We start from the raw sequence: 15,105 nt of genomic DNA, 5'->3' as shown, positions 1-15,105 counted from the left end.
TTTGAATTATTAAATTATTCATTAATGCGATGAAAAGTGAAGAGTACCCAGCAAGTATCTTTTTATAATATTATGATATTATGAGCAATGATTCTTATAGACTCTCTAGTCTCTAGTCTCATTCTTAATCATCTCATCATAAGTACCAGAAGTCAGAACCAGACCAGTTCCGCTGTTCGTTGTTTTTTTTTTTTTTAGATTTTAGCAAAAATGATTTTTCATGTATCTGCCCAAGGTATCGTATCACCGTGAAAATGTCTGGTGAAGACGTGAAGTGAATAATAGTGATAGAGGAATGCGTGAGAAGAGAAGAGAGCAGAGGCAGCAGAGCATAGGAGTAAGTCCATGCAAATTAGAATTTATTTTACAATATTATATTAAGTACTTCAAAGTTCAATTCCATCAGTGGCGTAGCCAGGATTTTCTCAAGGAGGGGGCAAAACCAGATTTTTAGGCATGAAAAATCGAAATGAGGGGTAATTTTCTGGAAATCTATAGTGATGTGTGGTGATTTCATGAAAACGAAGGCAATTCGCTCGAGCGCGAGAGCGAAAATTTTTAGAAAACATGGGTCCAAACAACGAAAAAACGTCCATTTTTGCATGTTTTCTTTCAAATTTTCGCTCGCAAGGGGGGCATGGCCCCCTTCGCCCCCCTTGGCTACGCCACTGAATTCCATAATTTTATTTTACCAATCGTGTTTTCCTCTTTCCCATCTCTTGTCGCCTCAATTGAAATTAGAATCGGTAATCGGATTTTATCGTTTTATGAATTACCAAAAAAAAAAAAAAAAAAAAACACGTCAACCTAAGAGATTTTACATTTATGCATAATCAATAAATGTCTACTTAAAACAGGATCCTTTTTAAATTATATTATTCGATTTGGAGTAAGTATGTCCTGCCTCCTGCTCCTGGATAGGCTGCAAACTGGGCAACTCGCAGCTTGCAACTAAGTTGCAAATTGCAACCAAATCAAAAAATTTAGATAGCCAGATTGCGACCGAACATTCTTTAGCCAGACAATGTCAGACGTCCTATCCTACATGAAAAAATGTGTCGATACTGGATTTGATATTGATTAGGTATCAAATTCAATATCTACGTCCGAGTAGGTAACTAGGTACCAACTAATTAAAGCACACTGCTACATCCGTTTCTACTAGTTACTAGGATCCTTTGCTACAATTTCAGTTTCATTCAAGAATTCAATGGACCGTTCTGAAGTATTCCTGCGAAACATGGACCATGAGTGCAGAATGCGAGAAGAAAGTATCCGCTTTTGAGATGTGGTGCTATCGAAGGCTACTACGGATCTCATGGAAGGACTTCGTTACCAACAAGGAAGTACTAGCAAGAATAGGAGAGGAGCGGAAAGTCGTAGGTGAAGACATCAAAAACAGAAAGCTAAAGTATTTAGCTCATAAAATACGAGAAAACGGTATTTTCATGCTAGCGGTACAGGGGAAAATCCAAGGAAGATCGACGAGAGGCAGGAAACGATCGGAACTGTTAACAACAAACTCACCGGCCAACTCCCCCTGCAAGACCCTGAAAGAAACAATTAGATACGCTAGATACCGGCTAATATAGATGGACATATACGCTATCTCCTGTAAAGGAGCGCGACTACGACGACGACGACAAGAATTCACCTTGATTTCCGCATATTGAGCTCAAGCTCAATTCAATCAATTTTGTAGTAGGTATAAGCAATATAATTTCCGCGAAATAGCCATTTTAAACACAAAAAAATTAAGAAGAAGTCCATCAAATAAGAACTTATTTTGAATGTATATTGTGAAACGAATAAATACAGAAAATTAGTGGGTAACCAAAATACTGAAACAAGATATTATGCAAAAATATTATGAACTAACTTTGCCCACACACTCTATACATAAAGAATGCAGATGGTCCATACATATTCCACTGATCTCTCTTGAAAATTCGAAATCTTGTAAGAAAATTTAAATTTTACTCTCCAGTCATCATTTCCATAAATTCTGAAACATTTGTAGCACGCATTTGCATACACGATATTAGAATTAACTTTTTAAAACTTCAGTATCTGTCATCACTTCTGAATCAACTTACCATCAAAATCAACAGTTCCTGATCCATCGGAATCAATTTCATCGATCATCATGTCTAATTCTTCATTTGTTAATTGATCGTCCAACTCCCTTAAAATTTCTTTTAAACACGTGGTCGGGATGTATCCATTACCTGTGAGAAAAATTTGAAAAATAGATTTTAAATTATAATTTCAAAATTAAAATAAAAAAACAATCGAATAAGTTTTCAAGTAATTATTCAAATTCACAGGTAGGTAGGTAGGTAGGTACAAGTACCTTCTTTGTCATACAATCTGAATGCTTCTCTTAATTCTTTTTGCATAGCTTCATCATCTTCTTCTACAATGAATTTGGCGGCCAAAGTTACGAATTCGTCAAATTCCAATCTTCCAGATTCTGTAATAAAACAAGTATGTATCAGAATAACTTGGGATCCAAATTTTGAATGGGTACCAACGTAATACTTGAAAAGCAAATCCTGCAAATCCAATGAGTAAAGAGTCTGAGCAAGGCAAGGGAGAAAGTTTTCGAAGAGATACATAAAAATCAAAAACAGTCTATTTTTATTTTTAGTAATAAATAGGCACACTATTGATCGTATACATATATTGCAAGTGTCACAGAGAGTTTATTGCTCCCCCCTCCCCGGAACCGCTAGTGAATTAGAACCGTCAAAAATTCATCTTTTTTCAAAAACAATTTTCATGTGATAAAAAAGTCAAAACTTACTGTCAGCATCTACTTCTTCAATCAGTTCATCAAGAATTTTCTTATTGAAAGGTTGACCCATTAAACGTAAAATATCAGCAACCATGTCAGTTGGAATACTTCCTGACCGTTCTCTGTCGAATGCATCAAATGCTTTGCGTAATACTGAAACGTAACAGATTATTAATGTGTAACAAAAAACAAACGTCAAAATGAAAAATAAAAGAACTCTTCAAACTTAAGAAGAAGGTAAATTAATAACTATACATCAGGTACCTACATTATAATATGTTGAAACAGGCGAATGACAAAGTAAAATACATATTATATAGATAAGACAAATTCTATTTTAAGGAAAGTTGGCCTATGTGTATCATTTATGTAGATTGACGTTTTTGAAGCCACTAAGTAAGTAGGTTATACACTTGTCTCTGATACAGGTATTTTCATTTTGACCCCGAAAATTCAAGGGAACCATCTAAATTTGTACACATTTTCAGTTGAATATTTAATACTTCATTTTCATTATTTTGATTCCGACATTCAAGTTACATTAATCTCAGCAGAAATATGGGGTCTCATCAACTTTAAAATCCCTACATAGGCGCACTGATCTGGTGAAGTGGAGTGACTCGAAAATTGGAAAAAAGTTACAAGTATAAATCATTGCTAGTTTAATAGGTACCTACCTATTTACATATCTAAAATGACTCGCGTTTGTCTCAAATTTTTGGCAGCATTTGACAAAAAAAATTATGGGCAAATTTTCAAGTATTGTTCAAGTCAAGAACCTCAGAAATCGAACATTTTATGACAAAGATTCCAATATATAGGTACTTCTTTTTCGACAAAATAATAAGACCCAATCAAATTTTATCATTCATTAATCAGCTAAGCTATACCTACATTGATTGAGTTTCTGGTTGCAAATTACTACTTCATGTCCATTTCATCAAGTAAGAGTTTTAACAAGGCAAGAAAGTTTTAAAAATGAAAAAAAGTGTAGCGTAAATTATTATTTTTTTGTTCCAGTAAATTAGAGTTGATTAAAAAGCTGCTAAAAACTTGATATAGGTAGGAGCCTTCGATTTTTTTTTTAACACAAAACGTTTTATTACTTTTCTTTAAAATACAATAACTTTCGCTCAAGTAGGTGTGTATAATTGTACAAACGAAAAAAAAATCACATACCTGAAATTTGTTCAGGCGGGAGATCCTCCTGGAAATTAAATTTTTTAAAAATATATTAAAAACGTAATAAGTACAGTTGTACAAATGAAAATTTTTAATAAAAAATAAATTAAGCAAATATGTTTCAGAGTTCATTTTTTTTATAAATTTGATTCGCATTTACAAATAAAATTTTGTCAATTAATTTCCACCTTAATTTTTATTAAAAAATTGTAACAAAAACTTACCATTTTTAATTTTGATGAGATGTAAATTAATTAACACAGAGCACTTTATTAGGCAACAACAACGCTGCGTAAAATTTTGTATTTTGTGACTCACGAGTTCTTGGTGGAATAATGATACCCCCCTACTTCGTGGGCTATAGTTGATTTTAAAATTCCTATCTTTAAACGAGCTAGTTGAAATTACATATGAAGTGTGTTTAAAAATATACGTATGTAATTACAAGTCTTATATTGGACTAGTGTGTTGTGTGTGCAGACTATAACGCATGCGTTCTGGTTGAGAAAAAAAACAGCAACAGAGATGAAGCAAATGACATGGTGTAATAAGAGCATTCGACGAAAGAGAAGAAAGTTATATTTTTAGACGAAGATAACAACGATCTAAAACAGAAGAGTACTGGACATCGATGAAGATAGTATGTGCAATGTGCATGTGATAGGTTCTTTAGTTTAGTGCATCATCAAAAGAGCTTGAAGTACAATCAATAGCTTTCGAAGCATTAGATACCCGAGAGAAAGTATTTAATTTATTTTCCAAGATTAATTTTTCGAAATTTCAATTGCAGCTATGAAAAATTATAAAATTACATCACGGTTTCAAAGTTGGTTTCTTTTTTCTCTTAATATTGGTGTAAAACGTTGTAGGTTATAAACACACAGCCAGAGCCAAAAGAACCAACCTCCACATAAATAAAATTATTTTTGAGGAAAAACGTGGCTTGAGGCCAGAAATTCGTAATAAATTACAAATTAATATGGAACGCGTAGGTAAATATGTACTAGATAGTATCTAACGATACTCAAAAAATATCGCAAGTTTTCCTTAAAAGGAAAAGGCTTTCAAATAATCAATAGCTGTACGTATTTTTCGATTTTGATACAAAAATCCCAATCACAGTAAAAGGTTGATGAATCGTAGCCTTAGAGACTAATTTGTAATAAGTTCTTGTCAATCAATCACCAGTTCATCACTTCTCCAACATTTCAATAAAACGGGTATCTAACTCGTTTTTACAAATTCATACCTACCTACCTATCATTTTTTTTTTTTTTTGAAAATGACTGCTAAAAAATTTCGGACCAGAAAAAACAAATTTTGATATGCAAATTGATCGACAGGGTCGCAAAGACAGATAATTAGAGTCAACATATTCTAAATTTTATTTTGTCCCTTGGTTATCAGAAATTTTTTCATCACAGAAAAATTCAAAAATTCACTAGAGCCTAGAAGCTTCAAAGTGCTTGAAACCATCACCTACACACCTACAGCAACAGGGTACCTATTTGATTCGGGATACATACATAAATTATGTAGGTATTAGGTAATGATTTCATCCAATAAGAGATTATTTTTTGGCTCATCTAATCAGTACCTAGAACCTACCTAAAATGTATCTCGAATCAAACAGGCACCCGCCTGTACCAATTCGGGAGGAGGAAAATAAGGTATAAATTTAGATCTCGCCTTTCTACCTCAATTTTATAAAATTTCGGTTTTGTCATGAATAATTGGGTAAATGTGAGGAAATTTTTAAAAATTCACTAAAAATTTAGAGATATCTCCTGGAAACCTGGGATACCTTTTCATGTCGAGTAAAAATCATCTCAGCAAACGAATCTGTCACTTTATATAGAGTGCAAAAAATTATGCTCTAAACAACTTGTCCAGGATTTTTATACCAGTATGCGAAATACGGCTCTTATTATTACGAAGAATGTTTTCAAAATTATTTATTCAACCAGTGGGTGACTTTGTTTCTAGTACGTTCAGTCAAACTCCAGGGTATACTATCTCTTGACATTTGCTGTAGATCGTTTACATTTGCAGAAAGATAATGAGAAGATGATAACAAAAATTCGTCCACTTTCATTTCTAATTTCTTTGAAGATCTACTTTCTAATTTTTGCGAAACCGAACTCTGTTTACGACTCGTCGCAACACTTTCATCGATACCTTTTTTCTTGATTTTTTCATCAGTGCTGCATTTTCTGCCTGAAAATGCACACATGAATAGTACGCGTTATAGATACCAATATCGTAGTTTAAATCGAACAAATCCTACTCTTACCTTTATTCTCATCCAAAGCGGTTCGTTTACCAATTTTTAAAATACTTTCTTCGATTTTTTTCCGAACATTTTCATTTACAGACGATCGTTTCCTTTGACTGGTAAATAACAAGCTAAGCTTCCTTTCAGTTTTTGTATCGCGTATATCGCCTTTAATACTAGATTTCCACTCGGATTTATATTTTTTACCGCTCGAGGTACTAAACTTACGACTCAAACTTTCTCTGCTCTTACACGTACTCAAGTTAACCTTGTACAACATTTCTTTTAAACAACTTTTGACATTGGGCGATAATTCTGCCCGGAAATCTTCTTCGACGCGTAGATTTTTAAAAAGATCATCTAAGGAAAACCAACGACCATCGGTATCAGAATCATTATATAATGCAGATGAGGTTCTTACATGAGTTTCGGAGAAGAGAATCTCTTCATTTTCATCGCAATCGAAGCTGTTTCTCAATCGAGTGAACGGGTGACGTAATTCATTTTCGATATCCAAATCAGACGAGTCGTGGTTTTGTTCGACATACGTGGCATTCCTAATTATATCTACCACAGAATCCATCAAATAAGCAGTATTCTATTCAATACGGTACAAAATTTTCGACTTCTTACATACAATTCTTTTTGGCTACAAAGATATAGAACGGATAAAGCTCAGTTGCTTAGCATCCAAATCAACATCGACTAGTCAAGTACCTAACATGAGTTCTGTAAGCTTGGTCGCCGGTGCGAATAATACAACACTACAGTATCGATTCACAACAACAGATATATTTTTAAAAGAAGGGAAAAAATAGATATAATACTGGAACAGGAGAAAAAAATGAAAATGTAATTAAAAATTGATTTTTACAAGTAAATTTAAAACAAAATATAATAGAGAAAAAAAATACTCGACTCGTATTTGCACGATGGTTAAAAGATTATAACACTTATACTATTATACTAAAGTACTGACAATAAGTTTATAACAAATGCTAAACATATTAATATCTATCATTTTAATATTTTGTTTTCCAGTTTAAACTATTTTTAAATAATTTATCATCATAGAGATCTAATTTCATATCAAATGAACACTTCAAGCGCACTATTTTCGTCGTAATTTTTCCCGGCTAGATTTTACTCGTCGCCATAAATAGGTATGTATGTACTAAAATCTTCATCGAAGACCATTTCATAAATTTTCCACAACGATTCGTGGTATCGTAGGAGTTTTCACGCTTTAATAATCATAACCCGTCCGTAATTATTTCAATTTCATTCTCAAACGCAAAAAATATTTAATGATTGTCATTGGTGAAACAATGCAAAATTATAGCCAATTTGAAAAAAAAAACGTTAAGGTTAATGAGACGAAGTCCAAGTCCGGTGATTATTAATCAAACATGATTTTTCTTACTATTCATAAATTCATGTAGCATATAGACAGACATATTTTTCCTCATTATACAGATTCACCGCCAAATCTAAAGAAACGTTTCAACATTCGTAAATCGTAAACCAGGTTACCCACATTTGGAATGTATAACTTGAGATCGGCGACTAATCAGCTATGAATACTCGATACACATTGATTAGAATAAACGACTATTTGTAAAATACATAATAAAACATTCAAACGATTTTCATTTTCGTTCTCAGCTTACACAGATACTACTTTTATATTCATCGACGTACGTAGACGTGCCTATTAATAGTATGAAAATAATCTAAAAATTTACAACAAATTTTAATATCTAGATAAAAGTCAAGCGCAATAGTTAACATTTTGGAAATTTTCGTAACTTTCCTCCCCCTATCCTTCGTTGCAAAAACCAGAAAATTAAGTATTCGAATGTTTTTTTTTTTTTTTAAAAAGAGAGAGAATGAAAAATTTAACAATTATAATTCAAATAGGTAATATGTATATATAGTATAAATAAAAAAGAATAAAATTATTTAAAGTTAGAGGTAGGCCAATAAATTGAAATATAACAAAAATTGAAAGATTGCCATACAAACTCGCAAAACCGCAATGTAATATCGATCAAATTTATAGAGGATCATTTTTTTTTCTTCCTTCATTTTTTATTTTGAAACATTTACATACAAAAAAAAAAGAGAATAAAAATCGTTAAACCAAAACCTACTACAACGATCATCAGCAAGAACATTCTCCGATGCTCAAACGTTATCAAAGTCATTCCCTAATTTAGAAAAAAAAAATACTTATGTACTCATAATTCAAGTTTGTTCTTTTTATACAGAATGAAATGAGTGCTTTTTTTTTAAATAAACGAAAAGTGAATTGAAATTTATAAAAAAAAACTACGACGAATAAAATTGAGAAAAAATCATTTACAAAGCGTAGATTTGATTTTTCCACCATAGGTACCAACTACCAATAAAATGTATGGTAACTTTCAAACACTAATTTACACGTATTTTTTAATTAAATCTGCATTTGCACCTTGCAGATTTGACTTCCTTAAAAAGAAAACATCAAATCGCGATTCATTTAGGAAATTATTTTAAACAAAAGCAGCAAAAAAATCAAAGCTAGTACAGTCTTGAAATAATGTAGCTTTGTTTCGAAAGAATGAAAAGAAAAATTGGGTTGGTATATAAAGTGATGTTAAAAATAGTAATGTAAAATTAAAACCATTACAAATAAAAACGGCCTGCAAGACCAATCAAGTCAACACAAATTTAAAAAATCAAAAGTAAGTTTATATCAAAATCGCTTTGTGCCCGATCCTGAAAAATACCAAAATAAAACAACGCATAAAGATGACAATCGAAACATGTTCAAGTTCTTTCATAATATTAATAATGATAAAAAAAGGTCGAGTATAATAATCTACCAAGAATATGCCCCCGAAGAAATTGGAATATAAACCCAAACCGCTTGTGTAAACAAAAAACGATCCTGTATTTTGTACAACTAAGCTCCAGTTTGCAAAAATGGGTCAGAATACCATTATCACAATAATGATGAAGTATATATCTATCGTTCACACCACCGTTAAAATTCTTTTACAGAAGCAGCGACGAAACAGAATACAGATTACGTATCACGTCCTCAGTTTCCTTTGTCTTCGATAAATTATTAAAAGGATGCATTCGGTGAAATGTTAATACATAGGAAATGAATATTTAAATTAAGAGACCTTTCGAGTATGTTTATCTTCGATCAAGAGATAGTTATTTTGTAAATTTTTGTAAAATATTTGTACTTACAGCGAGAAAATAACAAAATATGTATATACCTACTTAGTCCTTGAAATTCATTTTTTCAACATTTAAATTAAAGAATTCCGTCTAGGTCAATTTGAGGCCAAAAACTATTGCATTGCTAGCTGATCTCTCGTTCACCCCCACCATTTTTTATAGCGACAAAATTGCACCGAATTCTTGAAATTTAATCTAATTTTTCTACAATAAATTTTTCTTAAAAATGATCGAACAAATCAAAAGTCCCACGATTTTTACTCTACTACAAATTTTTTTAAATTAAAAAAAATCATATAAGTACCTATAAATGTACTTGAAAATTAATTTTCATCGAAAAAGTAAAGATAAAGACCTGCTCAGCAGATCCGAGATTTCCCCGTCAATCCAAGAAGTCTACCATTATGATGGCAAAAGTGAACGACGAAAATCATTTTGTATTACCTTACAAGAAGGTACTTGGATTTGATCGACAATTTTTTATATGTACACAGGTAGGTACTTGTATGCGATTTTTACCAATTATAATTCAACGCGAATACCGTTCAAGGCATAGGCTAATAATAAGCCCGAATTTTGGCTCAATTTCTCGATTTGACCTTCCCAGCTCCCAACAACAAGATTTTTAAAAAATCGTGTTATATGATTTTTGCACATTTCGAGAAATATCAAAGTATATTTTTTCAAACGGATACTTTCACCAACTGGAGCAATATAGTAGATAAAGATACTCGACTTTCAAATTGAAAATTTTCTTATCCATAACTGTATGTATTTTGAAAATATGAATTCATCATTTACATGTAGTTCAACTCGAAAGAAACGCATTTCATAGAGAGGAACTTCAATATCCAAAAATTACCTAGCTAGCAGCAAAGAGCGTTAAAGAGAATTCCCATCTGTAAGATGTTTTTCCTTTTGCTATAAGCCTAATTTTGCTACATTCCGTAGTCCAAAAAACAGCCGAGAAACCCCATCTTTTAGAATGATAAGTTGCCTACATTTATGTACTGCGTAGTACGTTATATAGATGTACAGGACGGTGAACCGAACGAGCCGAACGAAGCTATATCCCTCATAGTCATGTGTCATTATCAATGCTACAAAAAACTACGTATGTATTTGATGACCTGTTTTTTTAAAATCCTTATTACCCAACGTAATAAAAAAAAAAATAAGGTAACTTTTAAGATGCGACATTTAAATAATGATGGAAATGTTCAATGCATAAAACTTACATTTTATCCTCAAGCAGTAGGCACTTTGTCTCTGTACAGGACTGTTTCTTCGAATATATACTTTTTCAACACTTCTTTCGGCAAATCATCTAATTCCATCGAGAATCGAAATGGTTCCTCTGCTACTGGCTAAGGAGTGAGAACACGAAAAAAACACAATATTATATAGGTAATACATGGTTAGCTTCCATAATAAATTTGAATTCATATTTTAAAAAAATTCTTAAATTACCTACCTACCTACTTATGTATTATTATTTTTTTTTAAAATTGAAACAATTTTTAATTATTACAATGGAAAACACGTCAAGAAATATCCATTTTTCTGCTAGCAAAAAATTGGAATTATCTTTTCACAGCTAATATTTTTTGCCAACAAACTACTTTTTTCAATGATCTAACCATTCTTAAATTCAACTTGAAAGCCACAATTTCATTCAACACCTTTTCTCTATCAGTGCCACCCTTCTATATCCAAAATTTCAAGATCTGCCATCCTTTTACTGAATATTTCGTATAACGAGAACAATATCAGTAAAAGCAAATATTACACGAACTTGTTGAAAAAAATTCCATATCATATGGCCAAAAAGAAAATGCACGTATATTAACACAAGCATCAATAATAAAGCTCAATCCTAGGGAAATTGAAAACTACGGGAACAATAACTATTTACATAGTACCCTGTAAAGTTGTTTATAACATAACCAAGCCCAAGCAGTGTATAAGAGGACGACTATAGACACACTAAAGGTATGACGTAGACGTATATGCAACTAAACAGAACTCGTACTTCTCGTACTTGCGAGATATATTTTCAAAAGGAATATTAAATTTATAATGAATCATCTCAGAAGGAAGAGAGAACGAAGGAACTCTAGAGTCAAGTATGGTGTACTAGTATAGCTTTTTTTTTCAGTGAAAAACCGTACCTCGTCAGCTGGATCGTAATACTGTTCTAAGTATTGATGGGCTAGGGCTTCTTCGACGGTGATTCTTCGGTGAGGGTTAAAGGTCAACATTTTGTCTAACAAATCTAGTGCCTTTACATCCGCATTCGGATAAAGTCTAATCCAAGGAACTTTTGGCTTGAACGGCAATGACTGCAAGTAACTACGAGCCTGTAAAAATAGGTAAACGAAATAAGTAGGTAAATCATAATTTACATCGAAATACGCGAACTTATGTAGGCAAGTACATATTATGCATATTACTCGCATCACGAAAGAAACCTCCGGGTTTGGTGCGTCGATTAAAATAAGCGACGCCCTAAGCAAGGGTCTTCTTTTATTCGAATACCTTGATTTAACTTAGATTATTTTTTTGAACTGAAAAATAAAATGTCGATCACTAAATTTTTTTATTTACTGTAAATTTGCCACGAATGAGTACAATCGTCCGAATAATAAGCATTTAGGAAACAAAATTGCAAACCCGTAGGTTTCCTCCATGATGCGACCTACCCAGAGCTTTTTCTCTATGATGCGAGTAATGCAGAGCTAAGTAAGAAAGCATTATAGGTAGGCAGATGATTATACAAAACAAAAATACTTTTGGAGGTAAAGTACATACAATAGGCAAAAACAAAGCCGCGATAGATCAATGCATATCTCGGATATTTCAGTAAATTTATTACACCAGGTCTGCGTATCTTGAATTATGTCAACATAGAATTTACAGCTTCTGTGCGAATGAAATATACACACATTTATGTACAACCCCTACAGGAAAACTAATAAACAGATTTTTCGCACGTACCAAGACCAACCGACGAAATACACAGAAAGTTCATTTCAAAAATACCTACATAACGTTATTCATTTGAAGAGGCGAGATTATAGTTTGTCAAATTTTATTAGGAAATATCATTTCTATGTATGTAATAGAAAACCATCTTATTTGAAATAAACATTGAACAAATGGCACGTGGATAGGTGTAGATAGGTACCGAAATCGCGTAATAATTCTTTGCATAATTTCGATTCTTCGTAAATGTTATGCCATCTTTTATAGCACGAATTTCCTTAATAGAATTATTTTCAACAACAAAATCTGGCTATATTCTCAAAATATGCCTTTTACCCACTATATACGAGATCGTGTTTTGTTATCATTAATTAAACATATTTCACCTCATTTACGTAATCGGTGCCTGTATCATGATATTGTTTTCGATTCCCCGAGCAGCTTAGTATACCCTTTGATTTAATATGCTTTATTTTCCTTTATAATCTCACGACTAGTTTATTATCTTCACTGCGGTACGCGCCGCAAATACACATTTAGCCGTTTTCAACATAAATTATCATGAAATTTTACAGTCGCGAAGAAAATTTTGAAATAGGTACTAAACACAGGTTCAAATACAACAACTCTTTACCGCGAGCAAAAAGCGAGTTGGGTAGGATTTGGGATATTTTTGACAACTAGCCAATAGGTGGCAGAAAAGTGGATTTCAAATAGTCGAAAAAAACTTATAGCAAATATTACTCGTAAAGCTCCGTTTCTTTTTAATGAGATTAAAATGAGATCTCAAGCTTATAATTTTACATAAAGAAAGGGTCAACTAAGGCACTTTTCTCGCATTTTTATCTTTTTTTCACCGATGTTTCAAAAATATCACTGAGTTTTTAATAGAAAATATCAGAAAATGACAGAGAGTCACACAAGAACTTATTTTAGTTTGAGAAAGACTTTCATCGGCAAATATAGAACTTTAAGAAACTTGCCAGATGAAATGAGCACGCGTTCTGCAAAATCGGAATCTAAAATTGCCTCAAATATTGGAATGAATTTTTTGATTTCTGGCCATTTTTTCAATTTTGTATACTGGAAACAAATTGGGTAGGTAATAGGCATAGGTATTGTTTTAATTTAAGTAAATTTTTAGAATTATTTTTGTTAAAATTTCGTCAGAAACGCAATATTTTGTTAAAATTTGAAATGAAATTTTCGTGAATTTTACACATAATAAAGCTCAAAATTATGAATCAAATTTTGGGCTGAAGATACTTATATGAACTTCGAAAATTAGAATTTTAAAACCATATTCTCAAATTCTAATTTTTGATACATTACATCCGAATATAAAATGCGTACCTACGACGGAAATTTGGGATTTTGAGGTTTCAGGAAATGCCGTTTTTATTTGCCAAGTCTCATCAATGAAAATCTGTGACTGACGCTTGCCAAAAGCTCTAACTTGAAAAAAAAGTAAAACGTATCGACCGTATTGTTTCGAGGTCTACTTAAACATAACCTTATAAGCCACCTTCTCTGTAATCAACTTTTAAAGTAGGTACAGCACATTCAACTCAGTTCTCTCTATTTCAAAACGAGTAAAGTGAATAGAATCAGGATAGATACGACTCAAATTTAGTTCTAAGGTAGGTAGGTGCTCAACTTGAGTATTTCCATTTTATTGCGTGAGAGATGAGCGCAGTTGCCAATAAAAAAATATATATTTTACAAAATATTAATCAACGCATAAATCAAGTTTGACAATTTTGAATGTGGAAACACCATTCGAAAGGCAGAGATGCGTAAACGCAGGGGAAACAAAGTTGCCAACATTCAGGATGAATTTTAGTTTCGATGCCATTACTGTCACTTCGTATTCTCGGGAATATGCGCAAACTAGACTCTTCTTTTGCTTTGTATTATAAATCATTACGATGTCACCGCACGAAACAAAATTATAGCCGTTTTGTTCTATTACATTGAAGATAAGTTATATGTATAGAATAAGCGTATTACCTTACCAACCTTGTACCTACTGAAGTACTGAAATATATACATACCTATAACTTACAGATTCGAACTAAAGAAAAATTAAATTGCGAAAGCAGTACCGTGTTAATCTTACCTTATCGTTAATGATGCATTCAAGATCTTCTTGAGAAGGAGAGCCGAGAATAGCCAATATATGATTCAACTGATCCAAATAATGCTTTCCCGGAAATAGAGGGCGATTTGATAACATTTCTGCTAAAATACACCCCACCGACCAAATATCTATTGATTTTGTATAGCCCTGGAAAAAATCAAAAAAGCAAAAATTATTACCTTCGTTTACTTACTCTGATCATCATCTAAACGAAAAAGCATAAGGCCTAAGTGAATAGGTGTAAGCCCTTTAAATTGAGAACGTATACGTATTCAGTTTTAAAACTGAATTCACGCGGTCTAAGGTTTGACTTCGAGTAATTGAAAAAAAAAAAAAAACAATTTCACTCGACAAGTATCAAATCCCTAATATAGGTAAGGTACATATAAATAATACGTATGCAGGTATTTAATAAAGTACATTATTACAAAGCAATATCATTTTATAATATCCGTATTTTACATTTTGTAAGAACTCTGCGAAAGTTAGCAA

At 32.2% G+C, this 15,105-nt stretch overlaps 2 protein-coding genes and 1 long non-coding RNA gene across 4 annotated transcripts in view; 1 reads left to right on the top strand and 2 right to left on the bottom strand.

The window, feature by feature from the left end:
• The first annotated feature begins 236 nt into the window (after positions 1-236).
• Positions 237-2,006, top strand: LOC135831900 (uncharacterized). The gene is made up of 2 exons (XR_010556242.1): positions 237-337; positions 1,194-2,006. It is a non-coding gene; the product is annotated as an uncharacterized LOC135831900 (long non-coding RNA).
• On the bottom strand, positions 1,775-4,391 carry LOC135831899 (troponin C, isoallergen Bla g 6.0301). The gene is made up of 6 exons (XM_065344747.1): positions 4,204-4,391; positions 3,977-4,004; positions 2,807-2,950; positions 2,354-2,473; positions 2,097-2,228; positions 1,775-2,005 (listed from the first exon to the last, which is right to left on the bottom strand). The coding sequence occupies exons 1-6, from the start codon at positions 4,204-4,206 to the stop codon at positions 1,977-1,979; spliced, it is 456 nt and encodes a 151-aa protein (XP_065200819.1). The 5' UTR covers positions 4,207-4,391; the 3' UTR covers positions 1,775-1,976.
• Positions 4,392-7,024: 2,633 nt separating this feature from the next.
• Positions 7,025-15,105, bottom strand: part of rl (Mitogen-activated protein kinase rl) — a 45,519-nt gene continuing 37,438 nt past the window's right edge. For both annotated transcript variants that reach the window (XM_065344739.1, XM_065344740.1), the window contains exons 6-9: positions 14,593-14,760; positions 11,660-11,848; positions 10,727-10,855; positions 7,025-9,014 (exon numbers count right to left, since the gene is read on the bottom strand). In XM_065344739.1, the coding sequence (XP_065200811.1) occupies positions 10,736-10,855; positions 11,660-11,848; positions 14,593-14,760 (477 nt within the window). In that variant the 3' untranslated portion in view covers positions 7,025-9,014; positions 10,727-10,735. The remainder of the gene's footprint in view (positions 9,015-10,726; positions 10,856-11,659; positions 11,849-14,592; positions 14,761-15,105) is intronic.

This window comes from Planococcus citri, chromosome 1, assembly GCF_950023065.1.
Source record: "Planococcus citri chromosome 1, ihPlaCitr1.1, whole genome shotgun sequence".
NCBI classification, from domain to species: Eukaryota; Metazoa; Arthropoda; class Insecta; order Hemiptera; family Pseudococcidae; genus Planococcus; species Planococcus citri.
The sequence above is the reverse complement of the archived record's forward strand: the minus strand, read 5'-3'. Positions and strand labels throughout refer to the sequence as shown.